Genomic DNA, 17,302 nt, shown 5'->3' with positions numbered 1-17,302 from the left:
AAGTTTGCATAAAAGTTACCTCCAGTGTAGCCTCTCAACTCTGTTTGAGCTCTCTCAGTCACTGATACCTTATTTGTTATACTTCTTTTCTCCCTTTTGGTCAGGATGACATTGTTGAGCTCATGGTGCCAGGCCCAGACTCATCCCTGGGAGTCATCTCCCATGCCACCAGGGAGACTTTCACCCCTGATTGTCATGTCCCATGTAGCAGGGGAAGGCAATGATTTCACTTGCAGACTTAGGCCTAGAGAGAGAGAGCAACCACATATAAGCAACAAAAGAGGTCCTCTGGAAGTAATTCTTAGGCATACCTATAGGTAGGCTAAGTTTCTCTGCCCAAATACTTAAGCTTCACAAGAGTAAGCCTCAAGATCAAGGGCTTTGCCTATTGTTTTGGGTTTCCCTAATATTTGACACAGTATCAAGAGTTTCCCCGGTGGTAAAGTTTAAAGTTCCGTATTTTTTCTCCTATCCTTCAAAGTACTTTACCAATACTTTCTGATTATCTGCTTAATGTACTCTGGAGTGTATCCAGGCATTACATTAAGCTATACAGGATTAACCGCCCTCAATTCTTATTCTGGGCTCCCTGTATTTAGATTGTTTAAATGATCTATCTAGACAGGTTGAGTTAGATTATATGCTACAGAAAATTTAGGTTCTGGACAAAATAAACCTTTCTTACTTTGGTCTCAAAGAGTAGATGAGGTTCTAAAATATAGACAATGTCTTCTTTACCCCTGTATTCTGAATTACCTTAATCCTGACCTGATTGGCTTCGTTCTATCTCAAAATGCCATGTTATACATAAAACAGCCTCTGGAAATCCAGAAATAACAATTACCATTTTCAACTAAATGTAACTGCTATAAGAGCTTACAATCTAGGCTCCAGTTTTCTCCTAAGTATTTTCTAAATGAGACCATACAATAGTTACTGTTTTGTTTCTGTCTTATTTTGCCTCACCAAATGTCCTGCAGGTTCATTCACAATGTTGCATGCCTCGAAACTTCATTTCTTTTTGTAACAGTACAATATTCTATCATATATGTATACACCATAGTTTACCCTTCTACTTCTCAGTCAATGTAGCCTTTGTCCACCGCCCATCCATTTGATATCATGAATAACACCACCGTAAACATCAGTGTGCAAATGTCTGTTTGAGTCCTTGCTTTCAGCTCTTTTGAGTATATTCCTAGTAAAGGATTGCCTAATCATATAGTGACCCCATGTTGAGCCTCCTGTGTATCTATGACATTATCCTCTAGAGGGGCTGCCCCATTCTGCTATTCTACCAACACTGAACAGGTATACCTTTCTCTCCACATTTTCTCTAGCTCTTGAATGTTTCTGTTTGTTTATTTATTTTGAATCTGCAGCTTTTGTTGAGATATATTCATATAGCATATATTCTATCTGAAATAATGTTTTATAGTATCCTCATTTTGTTGTACAATCATTATCACTGTCAATTTTAGATAGTTTTCACTGCTGTAAAGAGAAAAATAATGGACACACCCACATCAAAGAGAAAATCCCAAACTTCCTTTAACTCTTGTCCCCCTGCCACCTATTATTTATCCCTAGTATTGTTGTTGTACTAGTGATGTATTCCTGTTAAATATTGACCATAGCATGCAATACATAGTTTTTCCCATATACCTTCTATTATTTACTCTTTGTCCAAGTGTCATACTTTTGAAGTAGTTCATGCAATAACTTATTTATATTTGTAGTGCTAATTAGTGAGGTTCATGGCTCTAAACAAACCCTTTCAATCATATTTACCTTCAATATGGCACTATTACTTGTAACCCGCTAATGAAATAAATCACCTCTATTCATTCAATACTTTTAGTTCAATTTCATTAACTAATATGTACATTTTAGGTAACTGTTCTCCTTTCTCTAGCTCCTATTTCTAGGTCCCTGTGGTAGTTAGATTCAGTTGTCAACTTGGCCAGGTGAAGACACCTAGTTCTGTTGCTGTGGACATGAGCCAATGGTACATGAACCTCATCTGTCGCTGGTTACATCTGCAGTGGGTTAGGAGGCATGCCTGCTGCAATGAATGACGTTTGACTTAATTGGCTGGTGCTTAAATGAGAGAGCACAACATAGCACAGCCTAAGCAGCTCGGCATTCCTCATCTCATCACTCCCAGCTCAGCCCAGGCCTTTGGGGATACAGAAAGAAGTCACCCTGGGGAAAGTTGTTGGAACCCAGGGGTATGGAGAGAAGGCCAGCAGAGACCATCCTGTGCCTTCCCATGTAAGAAAGAACCTCAGTGGAAAGTTAGCTACCTTTCCTCTGAAGAACTAACAAAATCCCCTTTTATTAAAAGCCAGTCTGTCTCTGGTGTGTTGCATTCCGACAGCTAGCAAGCTAGAACAATTCTTTATTCCTTTTTTCCTAATAAGTCCAGCTAGAGGCTTATCAGTTTTATTGATCATCTCAAAGAACCACCTGTACTGTTTTCCTTTTTTAAAAATTTAATTAATTCCAGCTTTGATCTTTACACTTTCCTTTCTTCTACTTACTTTCTAGTTAATTTGCTCTTTTTCTAGTTTCTTAAGGTGGAAGCGAAGGTCATTGATTTGAGACCTTCCATCTTTTCTAACGTAAGCCTTTACTGCTATAAATTTCTCCTTAAATACTGCTTTAGTACCATCCCACGAATTCTAGTAAATTGTATTTTCATTAGTTCAAAATACTTTCTAACTTCTAAATGGCAAATATTTAAAATAGTGTAGCTTTACTTAAGATGATATTTGGATTTTCTATTTCTATATTCCTAGGTACTTGATTCTTTTAATTGGTATTGTGAGTGGAATTTTTTCTTAATTATCTCCTCAGGTCATTACTTGTGTATGGAAACAGTACTGATTTTTGTACATTAATGTCATATCCCATCAGCTTGCTGAATTTGTTTATTAGCTAAAGTAGTTTTGTTGTAGATTTCTGCAGATTTTCCAAGTATGGTATCATGTCATCTGAAGATAATGAAAATTTTACTTCTTCTTTTCTTATTTGGATACCTTTTTTTCTTTTTCTGCCTGAATGCTCTAGCTAGAACTTCTGGTAAGATGTTGAATATTAGAGGTGACAGAGGGCATTTTTGTCTTATTCCCAATTTTAGGGGGAAGGCTTTCAATCTCTCTCCATTGGGTACAATGCTGTAGTGCTCCTAGGTGGGTCATGGGGCAGTGATGCAGGGGCGCTGGACAAGGCATGGTGCGATGCGTGTGGGGTAAGGCATGGGGGTGAGGGGCACTGTGACATAAGGTGCGGGGTGGTGCACAGGGGTGGGGCGTGGGTGTAAGGGGGTGTGGGGTGTGGGTGCACAGGGCATGGGATGGTGGTGCTCAGGGGGCAGGTGCGTGAGTGCATGGGGAGCGGGAGGGGGCAGGGCATAGAGGCATGGGGCGTAGGGAGTGTGTGTGTGTGCGTGGGTGCACATGTATGCGGTGCACAGGTGTGTGGGGTGTGGGTGGGGGCATGTCAGCAGGGTGGCCACAGGGGATGAGGTGTGTGGGTACGCAGTATGTGTGTGTGTATGGCATGTACACACAGGGTGCAGGGTTGGGTGGGTATGTGGGGCATGGGTTGCAGCACAGAGCTGTCAGGGGGCAGTGAGGGGGTGCTGGGGTTAGAGGTGCCGCATGACTTGCTTCCTCATCCCGGCTTCCCTGTGCACACACTCCTGAGGGTTCCAGATCTCTGTATAAGGGGAGCAACAGGCGCTGTGCCCTAGCTAGATGGTTTCTGTGGGGAGGAAAAGCAAGTTTACTGACCTCTGGGTTCCCCAACGGAGCACCAGGCTGTGGAGCTGAGGGGGCTGATATCCCAAGCTGACTACAGGGGCAGGCACTTTGCTGGACGTGGCCTCTTATCCCAGGTGGAGTCCCGAAGGAGCCTACTCACCCTTTTCTCTGCATCTCAATTCCTCAGCTTTTTCATCCAGGACCTCCCTATATAGTGTAGGAGACTCTTTTAGGTTACTTGCACCCTGGAACTGCTGTCCAGTCATTTTTATGTTACTTCTATAGTTGTTCCTGAGAGCAGGGGTGAGCTCAGCCTATCTTATTCTGCTGTGTTCCCAGAAGTCCTAGGTTTAAACCTTTTTAAAAGCAACTCTTGTAATGATTTTTTTTTGGAAGTACCAAAAATAAATATGGGAGTTAAATCCATCATATTTACCTAGAAGCACTGTTTGTCCTTTATTTTTAACAGATGGAGAACATTCCATGGAATTGATGTGCTAGTGCTAGCTCCTTTCTGATGAATTTTATGGTTATTTCTAATATTTATCTGATACAAACAATGTTGCTCTTAATGACAACATTTTACACATGTAAAGTGTATCTATAAGATTTTAAATAGATTTGTACAGCTTAAATTATGAAAGATAACTGACAAATTGTTTCTCCATGAAAAAGGTATAACAATTTACACTCTCATCTGCAATGCATGAGTCTGTTTCCTTATACCCTTTTGACTATTGCCAATGTGATTATGAAGAAAGATATCCGTGTAGTTTTAATATTTATTTTTCTTATTACATTTAAGATGAAACGTTTTTTTCATATGCTTAAAAGAGCTATTTAGGTTCCTTTTCTGTGAACTATCTGTTCATCTCCTTTGCCTATTTTTCTATGTTATTTTTACATTTTTCATATTGCTTTTGAGTAGCTTTTTATAAAATGTATAAAATTTTATACATTATTCTGTAGTGTGAGATATGATTTATACATATTCTTTCTAGGTGTATTTAAAATTTTTTTTTATTGTATAGTATAACATATATACAAAGCAAAGAAATAAAAAAACAATAGTTTTCAAAGTATTCTTCTAAAAGTGGTTACAGGATAGATCCCAGAGTTTGTCATGGGCTACCATACGATCCTCTCATATTTTTCCTTCTAGCTGCTCCAGAATATAGAAGGCTAGAGGGCTAAAATACTTTTTTATCACCACGATTGACTTTTTTTTTCCTTCTTTTTTTGTGAACAATAACACACATACAAAAAAGCTATAAATTTCCAAGCACAGCACCACAATTAGTTGTAGATTTCTAGGTGTTTTGATTGTCATTTTGGTTTTGCTTGTGGTTCTTTTCTCCTCCTGAGTTTTTTTACCCCCTCTGTCTTTCCTGGTCTCCAGCAGAACTTTTTTTTATTGTATAATATAACATATATACAAAGCAAAGAAAGAAAAAAGCAATAGTTTTCAAAGCACTCTTTTAACAGCTAGTTACAGGACAGATCCCAGAGTTTTTCATGGTCTACCATACCATAACCTCAGATTTTTTCTTCAAGCTGCTCCAGAACATTGGAGGCTAGAAAGAATATATATATATTTTTATCATTACTTTTTTTGAAAAATAATATATATACAAAAACAATAAATTTCAAAACACAGTGCAGCATTTAGCTGTAAAACAGATTTCAAAGTTAGGTATGGGTTACAATTCCACAATTTTAGGTTTTTACTTCTAGCTGCTTTAAGATACTGGACACTAAAGAGAAATATCAATATAATGATTCAGCTATCGTATTTGTTTGTTAAAATTCACCTTTTTTGCATAACTCAGCCATCACCTTTGATCTTTCTCCCACTCTTTAGGGCTATTTGGGCTATGTCCATTCTAACTTTTTCATGTTGGAAGGGGCTGTTAATAATAAGGGGTAGGGAGATGGAACTAGCGAATGTTCTGGAAAAGCTGGCTTCTCTGGGTTATAGAGCTTATCTGATACAGCAGAACTTAAAAAAAAAATTATGTAGTCAAATATATTAGATTTTTTATTTTTATTTATTGATTTTTTTGGGTAATACTTGGAAAGATCTTCCTCCCTTTGCATATATTGAAATAATCATGGTTTCTTTTAGAACATGTTTAATTTCCTTTTTAATATTTAAATATTTGGTTGATTTGTATTTTATCTTTGTATAAATTGTGAGATATGGATCCAACTTATTTTTTTCCTTAGATAGCTACTAAATTGTCCCCATGATATTTATTGGCTTTTCAATACTAATTTTTATTACTAATGTCAACTGCCTCCTTTAACATATGCATTCTATTGATACATGCGGAAATATTCAATTCATATGTAGAAAAGGTTTAAATTTCCTATGTACGAATTTGATGATAAAGCAGACGGAATATTTACTTGTCGTTTTTACATTATAGGAAAAATTTCAAAGAGAAGCACATAAGAATAGGATTTCATCAATGAGCATAAATATCCAGAATACGTTGAAACACCTCCATACAGAGAGTATCAGTGGAGATACCAAAGCAGAAGATAAGGATAAAAGTCAGTCTAGTCAGCCTCAGGATTATAAATCCCATGGAGTAATGAATAAAGTGTGTGCATATGATGAACAAGTAAAGACCCTGCTAAAGAGTGCAAATCCAGTTAATGCATGTTATAGGGAGCATGTGCAAAATAAAACTTCATATAATGCCAATTCAAGTTGCAACCAAAATTTACGTGAAGAAGTACCTTCTGAAAAAAAGAATTTTGCATCTCCTTTAAGGTATTGTTTAATCATTGCTCCTAACTTTATTTATTCAGCAGGCACTTACTGTGCACTGCTTTGTGCCACAGTATTAAGCACTGGGGATATAGAAATAATATAACATGGTCTTGGGAGGATCCCAGAGTAGGAAATTAAGAAAGGAGTTTGTATGGGAAAGTATGGGTAGTTCATCTAGGGCTTTGCATGTCATACTCAGGAGTTTCAATTTTAACTCACCGAAGATAGGGAGTCATTGAAGATTTTAAGTTGAGTGACATGAGCACATTTGAATTTCAGAAAGGATACTCAGAAAAGTAAACCTACATTGAAACCTTATACCTAAAATACTAATACATGCATTGATAATCCATCAACCATATAGCAAAAACCAATTTGTTAAGTTTAATATGATAATGGAAGTAGACACATGAGAAGTATAATGTGTGATGAAAATATGGTTTGGCCTTGCCTTTCATTTGTACTATGCACCTCATCTCTAGCAGGTTGCCTGTGGGGCTGGACCCAGAGTTGTAACTTTTTTTCTTACGTCCTTTGTTGTGTTCTGCTCTGCTAATGGTTACTGTGTTTTGTAAAACTGAAAATGATGTTGCTATGCTCTGAGCAAGTGGCAGGGTAAAGTACATACCAGGAAGATGGATTATACTACCACTACCCCTTTTTCCTTTGCAAGATTAATATTATCAGGGTCAGTTATTAATATTCTCAAGGTCTTTTCTTCTAGGCAATTTCTCCTACCAATATGGATACACAGATATCTGTAGCTATAGCTTTACCTGTTTTCCAGTCTATAGCTCTTGCCTTTTCTACATTACCTCTTACCATTGTGACAGCATAGTCAAAACTTCTATGTATTCATCTAGGAGCATAGGGTTCCAACATGCAAATGTTTTGAAAGTCATGAAGGATTTTTAAAATTCAGGTCCTAAAATGATTATTGTCAATGCTTTGCTATCCTGCATCACATGCTCTTTTTTTTCTCCCACCAATTTCTCCTCTTTGCCTGCACTCCCTCCTACTTTCTTCTCTTACGAATTTTTTCTCCCATGTTTCTACTGGGATTAGTACTATTGCCCTCTGAAGTCTTGTTTAACTCCAGTTCTAGAAGAAAGGTTGTAACTATTACTGACCTTACTTTGGAGGAATTTGATAGATTTTGGAAAATCCTGGCTCTAGCTCCTTCTGCCTGCCAGACACCCAGAATTACGCTATGCTCATATAAAACATTTGCCCACACACCAAACAGTATGTTTGCTTTTAGTAATCTAGTGTCTGTTTTCTTTTAGTGACCATGTTTTTAAACATCCAATTCTCACTGTCAAAAATAAAAAGCAGCAGTTACCATTAACAGGTATGATTAAAAATGTTTCTTTGATTTTTCAAGAAAACAGATACTTAGGTGACAGTTAAGGTTGAAAATGTACATTGACATATCTGCCCTGTAATGTGTAAGCTACTCCTTTGACTCTTTTTCTGATGCTAATGCCTCAGTCACCTTTTGTTGCTGTCTAGAGTCTTTCAGTTTATCCATCAAGATGACTAGGTATATAGTACAGGGCTAAAGTTTATAAAAATTTCGAGAATTAATCAATCTTGAAAATGATAGGTCCTTTTGTTGAATTAATAAATCTCGTGTCTTTGCAATTTTTTCCAGATCCATTTGCATTATGTTCAGACATAATTAATAAAGAAGTCATCAGTTTCCTGGCAACTGATAATTGTTCCAAAATGTTGAAGTATAGGTGTGCAGGTAAATATATATTTTTTAATTACAATTGTTTCATAATTAAAACAATATATTATGTAATTAGAATTGTAGTAGTTCTACTGTATGATTAAACTTCATTTTTTTCATTTTCATTCATTTCATAATGCTCTGGATGATGATAAAGTATAAATATCAATACCTTCTACCTGAAGAAATATAAATCTGCATCAGGCTGAGTTCCCAGTGTTTGTTTATATGAATCTACACAGTAAATACATTTTTTATTATTTATTGTTCTCTTGTAATCATTTAATATCATCTATAGGTTTAAGCTTATTAAATAAAATGAACATTTTTTATATTTTTAGAGCTCCAATAAATATGTATGTATCCTGAATTTTGCTATAAACATTATAGGCATTATTAAATAAGATATCTTTTTATATTTATAATAAATATATAAATGTTTTTGTGGCTATGCCCCATTACTAATTTTTTCTGTAGTGCCTTTATATATGTTTCAAAGTGTTTATTCCATCCCTTTATCTCCTCCTTCACATCCCAGTATTTTCTCTTTGTTCACTCTTAGTGTTGCACCCTGCTCTAAGGAGAAAATTGAGGCTACTCCACATTGGGCTCAAAACATCACTATTCTTCAATCTTAGTTTAAGAGTTTACCTTTATTACCCTTTTATGGAATGTCTATCTATATTCTGAATCCCGTGTCCTTTGTTTCTCTCCATTTGAATAACTGCTAAGTCTTTCTCTTCAGTCTTTCTCTATTAATTAGCTCTTTTTTGTCTTGCCTGAAACTTTGCTCAATTCTCATCTTAAAAAAAGAATCCCAATATTTGTGTGATTTGCTCTCTCTTCAAGTACTCATCCACTCTTGCCAGATTCCTGCTCTTGCTCCCTTTTCTATTCATTACCTACTTAACCCCTGCAATTTGGCTTCTTTTATTGACATTCTACTAAACTTTAATGTTAGAGATTATCTGAAGCCTCTTTTTCCCATCAAAATAAATGACTTAAACATTTTTATAATCTGTAGTTTCTCTACGCTATTGACTACCACTCCTTCAAATTTTTCCTCTCAGTAGTCTAAATCCATAGTCCCAAACTGTTCACTTGAGTGCTTTTTGGATGCTGCAACAAACTCACAGGAAGCACTACACAATATTTTAAATTTTATAAGGGAAACAGAGCAACAGTCAACATCCGTTAGACACTGCTTCAGCAACTAGCCTAAGGTAGTTCACACGTTCAACTTTAGCCCATGCCACATTCCTTTTGATGGTGTCATATCTTTCTGAAGCTGGTTTCAATGGTGGTGGTTATAGAAAGCAAGCACTGCATGAAAGTCATAGTGAAACAGGAAACGAGAATGGCAAGAGTATCAAATCTGATTCCAAAATTTGAGAATTTTGTATCCAATTTGTATCCAACTTTTAGGAATTAATTTCAATTAATAAGAATGAAATGCATTTTATTTTTTCTTTCAGTTTTTTCAAATGGCTACTAAATTGTTGGGATATAAATACTTATTAAGTTGTTTGGTACCTAATAGACCTGTTAGGTCTTTCTTTTGGTCTAGGCATTCTATAAAAATTTATCAAACCCTAAGTATGCCATGAATGAAGAAAATTTGGGAAACTCTGGTCTAAAGTATTCCTTTTGGCAGGGTAGATACTCTATAACTGTTAACCTTTGGTTTATTTGGGATGGTTCTTTCCTAGTTCCTTTCTTCTCTCAGTGACCATTCAGACATTTCACAAATATTTATGGAGTGCTTATTCTGTAGGTACTGGGATGCAAAGAATAGGAAAATTTGGTCCTCATCTCAATAACTTTCCAGTTTAATAACAATTCCATTACCTTTATTACTTTATCTTTCCCTTTCTGCCCAGCACTTTTTAACTCTGTCTCTACTTTTACTTTTGTGGTATCAACTATCATTTTGCTGATGACTTTCAAATCTGTATTTCTACACTTGACTTCTCCTTTGGTCTATATATAGCTTCATTCTCCCACTTCCACCTGCAGCCAGGGCATACCCACTTAGATCTCTTGTTGTTACCTCAAACTTATATCTAAAACAAGGCCTCTTCTCTTAAATTGCCCTCTCCCTCCAGCCACCATTTTTCTGGCAGTGTTGCCAACATTCTTCTGTTTTCCCAGACTTCAAACCTCGAATCATCTATAACTATTCCCTCTCCTAACATCCCGTCCTTTTAGCCTATCTCATTTGATGCTTTCTCCTTTCCCACATAAGTCCTTTTTGTGTCATGACTAAATTACCCCAGCAACTTTCTAGTATTCTTTTAGTCTCAAACCTCCCCCTGGCTACAGCATATTGCTGTTAACTTCTTCCTAATATGTGCTTCCTAATATGTGTCACCATACATAAGAACCCTTAATGCCTCCTGTAGTCCACTGAATCAAACCCTCTGCCTAATTCAGAATTGTGTGGAATTTTGTCCTGTTTCTACTTGTTAAATTTTATTATATGTTTATTCACCTCTGTGTCTGCCAGAAATGTGCCAGGCTTATTCCAAACTTCAGTACCCAATCAGCTACCATATTACTTGAGAATGATCCTAAACTTCCTCCTTATTCCAGTGCTTATTCACCAGATCCTACCAGTTTTACCTCAGAGATATCTCTCTTCTCCTTGCAAATGCCTTGTTTCAGAATGCCTTCATTTATTTTCTAGATTATTGAAATAGCCATTCATTTGATCCTCTTGCCTTCATCTCAGCTTTCTACAAGTCACATAAAGTCATGTCTACTTTCCTGCTTAATAAATTATCCTTCATTTCCTCCCCATTGCCTTGAAGATGTTTAAAATTCCTTAGTATGACTTTTAGGACCCTTCTTGGTGTGACTTTCTGCAGCGCTCGTCAATCTCAACTTTTCTCCATCTTGTTCTCTCCAATCTTCTCCAGCCATACCAGAGTACCTATGGTTTTCCGAACATACAATGCTTTTTCTTGCTTCTGTGATTTTACTCATGTTCACCATACTTGAAATGTCCTCAACACAGCTATCAGTTAGCCTGGCTAGCTCCTCCAAGTCCTTTAAGAATGAACCACTAATCCCATTAGGTAACAGGCTGATGGAGAACTTTGTGGTAGAAGTAACTGACATTACCTAAACCTACTGGTCAATCTAACATTAAAATAAGAGAGGAAGCCAGACATTATGTGCTTCTTAATATGATGTAATAGGAAGTCACAATACTACCTGTGAGGAATTCATGTCAAAAAATCAAACCTGAATCTTATGAATCACCTAGATCTAATTGCATACAGGAACATTTTACAGGACATAACTAAGACACAGTCAGAAAAGCAGAGTTTTGAAAACTCTATAATATAAATGGCCCAGTGTCTTCAACAAATAAATTCAAGAAAGGAAGGGAGAAGAACCTGTTTAAAGAAGCTCAAGGAACATATCAACCAAATGTAGTGGTGGACCTTGTTTAATGTTGACTCAAACCAAATTGTAAATAAATGTTTGAAATGATGGGGAAATTTGAATACTTGACTGGATATTAGATGATATTGAGCATAATTTTCTTAGGTGTGATAATAGTATGTCTTTGTTTGATCTCTTATCCATTAGGGATGCATATGAAGTATTGGAAGGTGATATATGATGCTTTAATGCAAATACCAGGCTTCATAGTCCAGAGTGTACATGGGGGACAGAGCAGAGTAGGTGGGATATAACTAAGACATGAGTGACAATGAGTTAATAGTTATTGAAGGTGAGTGGTGGATACATGGCAATTTATTATATTTTTCCCTTTATTCTTGTGAAAATGTCCATAATAAAAAGGAAAAAGAAGAAAAAGAAGACAATTCGACTTAAGGTTCAACTTCTTTTGGTTCTCTTCCCTAATAGTGGCTCCTACTCCAAACTAGACCAAGCTAGATGTTCCTCTTCTATGTTGCCATAACTCTCTGTTCATACCTCTATGCTAACAGTTATTTCACCACATTGTTTTTGTTGTCTTTATGTCTTTACATGACTTTGAGCTTCTTGTGGTATTTATAATTAAATTCCTGATTTGACTTCAGTTATCATCATAAAGGTATTTGCTTTCATATATCTGTTATTAGATATTAGATTTTATAACATCTATACATCACTTTAATTTGTTTTCTTTTAGGTTGCATAGCTGTAGAAAAATCCCTGAATAGCCGAAATTTTAGCAAGCTCTTGCACTCTTGCCCATACCAATGTGATCGTCACAAAGTCATTGTGGAAGCTGAAGACAGATATAAAAGTGAACTAAGGAAATCACTTATCTGTAACAAAAGTAATTAATTCAGCAGTTTTAAGACTGTAATTATGACTATAACTTCTGAACTACTATCCAAAGCATTAAGTATATTAAAAGCTTAGAGAGTGAAATAATATTAAAAAGAAAATCTGTCTGTGAACAATCAGTGATTAAGTTGTATCCAGGGAATAGATTTAGTCTTTGGTGGTTTAAAAATTCTTCCTAGTCCACCAAACAATTCCCACTAGATGGGGGAAAAAAAGGAACTATCATACGAATAGAATTGATGTGCTGTGACTCAGATTGATACTCTAAGTATGCTAAATGTTTTCCATATTTTTCAGAAATTCTTCTGACCCCACGTAGAAGACAACGACTCAGTAATGAATCTACTACACCTGGAGGAATAAGTGAATATATTTAATTTTAAAATAAACATTAATTTCATATATTCCTGAGAAGAGAACAGCTGATTGGTCATTCTCAATCTTATCATTAATGGCTCTCAAATAAATGATAACCATTGGCTCTGAAGAGGGTCTTACCTCCTAAGAAAAGAGGCTTTTCTCTTCTCTTCCTCATACTACTTACCCACTGCCTGCCAGAAGGGGGAGAAGGAGAAAGCTAACATTGATTATGCACCTGATATGTGTTAGGTATTTTATAGATATTATTTCCTTTACTTATAATAACAACATTGTAAGGGAGGTATTAGTTTGTTCCCATGCTAAGGCATGAGTTGGTAGAGCAGAGGTTAGGTTCAAATGCAGTCCTTTCTCCAAAAGCCCCTGCTCTATCTTTTGAATCACATTTCTATTTTAAGAACAAAATTACTCTCCTATACACAGTGCTTCAGAAAGATTTTGCAGAGAGGTTTTTGCTCATAACTGTGGCATTTCAAACAATCGAGATTGAAGAGACAAATGGTATAAATCTTAAAGCCTGCTTAAAACACAAAATACTTCTTAAATGATGAGTTAATGTGCAGGAATTTTTATCTAACTACAGGGTTAACATTTCAATTTTATCACCATTCCAAATTGATTGCAGAGATTTAAAGAACATTACTATTTTCTTCTATTCATTTGGAGTTAATACCTGCAGAGTAAGAGTGAGCAGTTTAGTACATTACTTACATTTATAGAGCCATTCTGTTATTTATGGCAGAGGCTTTTGGGCTTGGCACATACAGGATGTATTTTGCCACATATATTTACTTGACTATTCTCACTGCCAAAAGTGTGAACAAAATTTCAAATTTACTTTTTATATCTTAAGTATTTTTCTCAGTAAAAATTATGCATGTGAATTAAAAATAAGTACAGAACCATTAGAGGGGAACCTATTTTTTGAAACAGTATTTTCTTTAGAAAAATACTGTTAGAAAATGGGTAATTTTCCCTAAGAATACATCTTGTTCTTGACAAGGACTTGAAATCAAATTAGTAACAGAGTTTTTTTCAGCCACATTCTTAAAAGCAAATATATAACAACCAAAAATATTCTATAATTATTTTATATAGTAAAATCATCTATAGAGTGCCTTGAAATGGGCATAATTATAATTATATGCTGATTATGCAGAGGGATCCTAAATACTGGTAAATGATATTCAGCTCATAAATACCATACAATCTTATTGTACTTTCAACTTGCTTCAGCTAAAACTAAACAATTAATTTAGCTTTTTTTTAGAATTTAGAAAGTCATCTTGAGAATGTAGTGATTCGATTGGTTTTATAACTCTGTCACAAGCTGGCCAGGGATGTTTGACATGTTGTCATTGTTTCCCTCTTGATAAATTTGCCTTTCATATTAGAGACATTGATCATCATTCCTTTGATTATAGGTTACACTCAGATTTGAGACCATTCTTTTGAGATCATCGTGACATCTAAGCTTTTGAAGATTTCCCCATAGTTCTCTTTCAAGGTGGATTTATACCTTGAGAAAATTTAAAGGATAAGTCTTTAGACCTCAGTCCTCTTGTCTGTTTTTCCCTTTTCTTTTCACTGATGCCCAGCCAAAAATAAGGTGAGCCCTAAAGAAGCATCACAGGGAGCTTTGGGGTATAGGGAATAGTCTCCTCTTCCCAGGCTGCCCATTATTTTGTTGGAGAAACCATGTGGAATTGGGCACACATGTTAAGTGTATTGATTCATTAGTGAGATGGCAGCTGCAGGTATCGGCTTTACATAAACAGCTCCAACACCCCAGAATCATGAAAGGTATAATAGCCCATCTCGTCTTGATTATAAGGAGTTCAAATCATTTAGCAAGCAAAGTTGAAGCTATCTATTTCTCAGATCATCATAGTTTTCAAGTAGATCCCCAAAGAATGAGTAACTTCACTGATAAGTTTTCAAACAGTTTTGGAATTGATAATCTTTTTTAATTCAACAAAAACTTGCTGATCACCAACTATGTATCAGACACACTATAGGCACTGGGGATACAGCAGTGAGCAAAACAAGCAAAACTTTTGCCTTCAAGGAGCTTACGTGCTAAGTAATACCATTAAGTAATGATCAGACATTGTCTACGTTGATTTCTCAAACTTCTGCTGGTTTTTCTGTTTTAAAAGGGCTGAGCTAGGAGGTCTCTCTTATCTTAGGATAGGTGGACACATAGCCAGAAGTCTTGGCCTTGCAACAGCAGGATTTTCTAAGGGTGTCCCAGCACAACTACTTTTGGTCCTACTGAAGTAAAGAGCAGTCTCAAGTAGAAACAAAAAAACCCACGTCACCAGCATTTGCCAACAATAACATGAACTAACAATGCATGGAAAAATTTTAGGGAAACTGTTTCCTAGCAATCACCACCAGAAAATATCTTGTTTACAAATACCAATGAAACATTCTTTCTGTTGTAAGTAGTATTCCTAAAAACAAACTGGTTTTAAAACATTTCCCACTATATGGCCTATTTTTTTGCGTTTTGATCAAGAGTACCCATATAGGTAGGCAGTTAACATGTTTTTAAGGTGAGATTCAAAATACCCTTATTCTTTGAAAATATTAATCCAGCCTGATATTTAAAGTAACAAGAGTTGCTATTCTTTTTTATTCTATAAAGTTATGGAGCCCTTTGGGAAGACTGTATCTGTAAGATAGGTAAGCTATTTGTTAATTTTCCTCACAGGAATATTGACAGAATTAACAATGGAATGTTTATAAACTTTTGTATTTTTTGATTGAAAGACATTGCAAGTATTATTACAATAGGATTACGTTTCAATTATTGAAGAAGGCACAGTGCTAGATAGTACCTAGCAATAGTGAGCACTCAATTTTTTTTAATTGAAATAGATTTCCATGTGATAAGTAACCCAGGCATGATGTTTTCCCACTCTATAGTACATATCCTTAGAATAAGTTAAGCACTTATTTGGATCTCAAACAGACCCCTTTTCCAGCAAGTATTAATATATTCTACAATTCTTGTTAATTACAGAGAAAAGAAGAATTCGTAAAAACTTTACTGAAGAAGAAGTAAATTACCTTCTTAGTGGAGTTCAGAAAATGGGAAATCACTGGAATTCAATTTTGTGGTCTTTCCCCTTTCAGCAAGGACGGAGGGCTGTGGACCTTGCTCACAAATACCACAGGCTGTCCAAACACAAGTGTACAGTGCCTTGATTGGAAAAGAACTGTCCATTTTCACTTTGCACTCTTAAAATGCAGTGCTTTGAAAAATGCAAATATTTTAAATATTATTCTAAATTCTCAGACAGGTAATGTCGAAATGGGTTATCATTTCAATTAAAGTTTTTGTTCTGGAAATCATCAAATCATTAGAATCATTTAAAAACCAAATATATTTCCAATGAGCAGATTATTAAGACAAAATTCCTTTGTAAGGTCAAACATTTGCTTTGGAATATGCTTTCTAATGCAATTTTTTTTTAATTAATTAACGGAAAAAAAGAAATTAACCCAACATTTAGAAATCATACCATTCTACATATGCAATCAGTAATTCTTAACATCATCACATAGATGCATGATCATCGTTTCTTAGTACGTTTGCATCGGTTTAGAAGAACTAGCAATACAACCGAAAAAGATATAGAATGTTAATATAGAGAAAAAAATAAAAGTAATAATAGTAAGAACAAAACAAAACAAAACAAAAACCTATAGCTCGGATGCAGCTTCATTCAGTGTTTTAACATGATTACTTTACAATTAGGTATTATTGTGCTGTCCATTTTTGAGTTTTTGTATCTAGTCCTGTTGCACAGTCTGTATCCCATCAGCTCCAATTACCCATTATCTTACCCTGTTTCTAACTCCTGCTGGACTCTGTTACCAATGACATATTCCAAGTTTATTCTCGAATGTCGATTCACATACTTTTAGTTTTTGGCTAGACTCACTCAGCATACAGTTCTCTAGGTCCATCCATGTTATTACATGCTTCATAATTTTATCCTGTCTTAAAGCTGCATAATATTCCATCATATGTATATACCACGGTTTGTTTAGCCACTCGTCTGTTGATGGACATTTTGGCTGTTTCCATCTCTTTGCAATTGTAAATAACGCTGCTATAAACATTGGTGTGCAAATGTCCGTTTGAGTTTTTGCCCTTAATTCCTTTGAGTAGATTCCCAGCAATGGTATTGCTGGGTCGTATGGCAATTCTATATTCAGCTTTTTGAGGAACTGCCAAACTGCCTTCCACAGTGGTTGCACCATTTGACATTCCCACCAACAGTGGATAAGTGTGCCTCTTTCACCGCATCCTCTCCAGCACTT

The 17,302-nt window shown here is 35.7% G+C and overlaps 1 protein-coding gene across 13 annotated transcripts in view; it reads left to right on the top strand.

The window, feature by feature from the left end:
* TERB1 (telomere repeat binding bouquet formation protein 1) overlaps nucleotides 1-16,497 on the top strand; it is a 113,139-nt gene extending 96,642 nt beyond the window's left edge. For 4 of the 13 annotated variants that reach the window (XM_077132652.1, XM_077132650.1, XM_077132654.1 and 1 more), the window contains 6 exons: nucleotides 6,197-6,546; nucleotides 7,833-7,897; nucleotides 8,201-8,296; nucleotides 12,429-12,578; nucleotides 12,887-12,952; nucleotides 15,996-16,493. In XM_077132652.1, coding sequence (XP_076988767.1) covers nucleotides 6,197-6,546; nucleotides 7,833-7,897; nucleotides 8,201-8,296; nucleotides 12,429-12,578; nucleotides 12,887-12,952; nucleotides 15,996-16,180 — 912 coding nt within the window. In that variant the 3' untranslated portion in view covers nucleotides 16,181-16,493. Of the gene's footprint in view, nucleotides 1-6,196; nucleotides 6,547-7,832; nucleotides 7,898-8,200; nucleotides 8,297-12,428; nucleotides 12,579-12,886; nucleotides 12,953-14,391; nucleotides 14,577-15,617; nucleotides 15,656-15,995 lie in introns of those variants that run through there. The other 9 variants (XM_077132658.1, XM_077132655.1, XR_013163609.1 and 6 more) reach the window with 8 other exon arrangements.
* The last annotated feature ends 805 nt before the right edge of the window (nucleotides 16,498-17,302 follow it).

The sequence above is a fragment of the Tamandua tetradactyla genome, chromosome 16 (assembly GCF_023851605.1).
Source record: "Tamandua tetradactyla isolate mTamTet1 chromosome 16, mTamTet1.pri, whole genome shotgun sequence".
NCBI classification, from domain to species: domain Eukaryota; kingdom Metazoa; phylum Chordata; class Mammalia; order Pilosa; family Myrmecophagidae; genus Tamandua; species Tamandua tetradactyla.
Note: the sequence above shows the minus strand (reverse complement) of the source record. Positions and strands in the feature narration are given on the sequence as shown.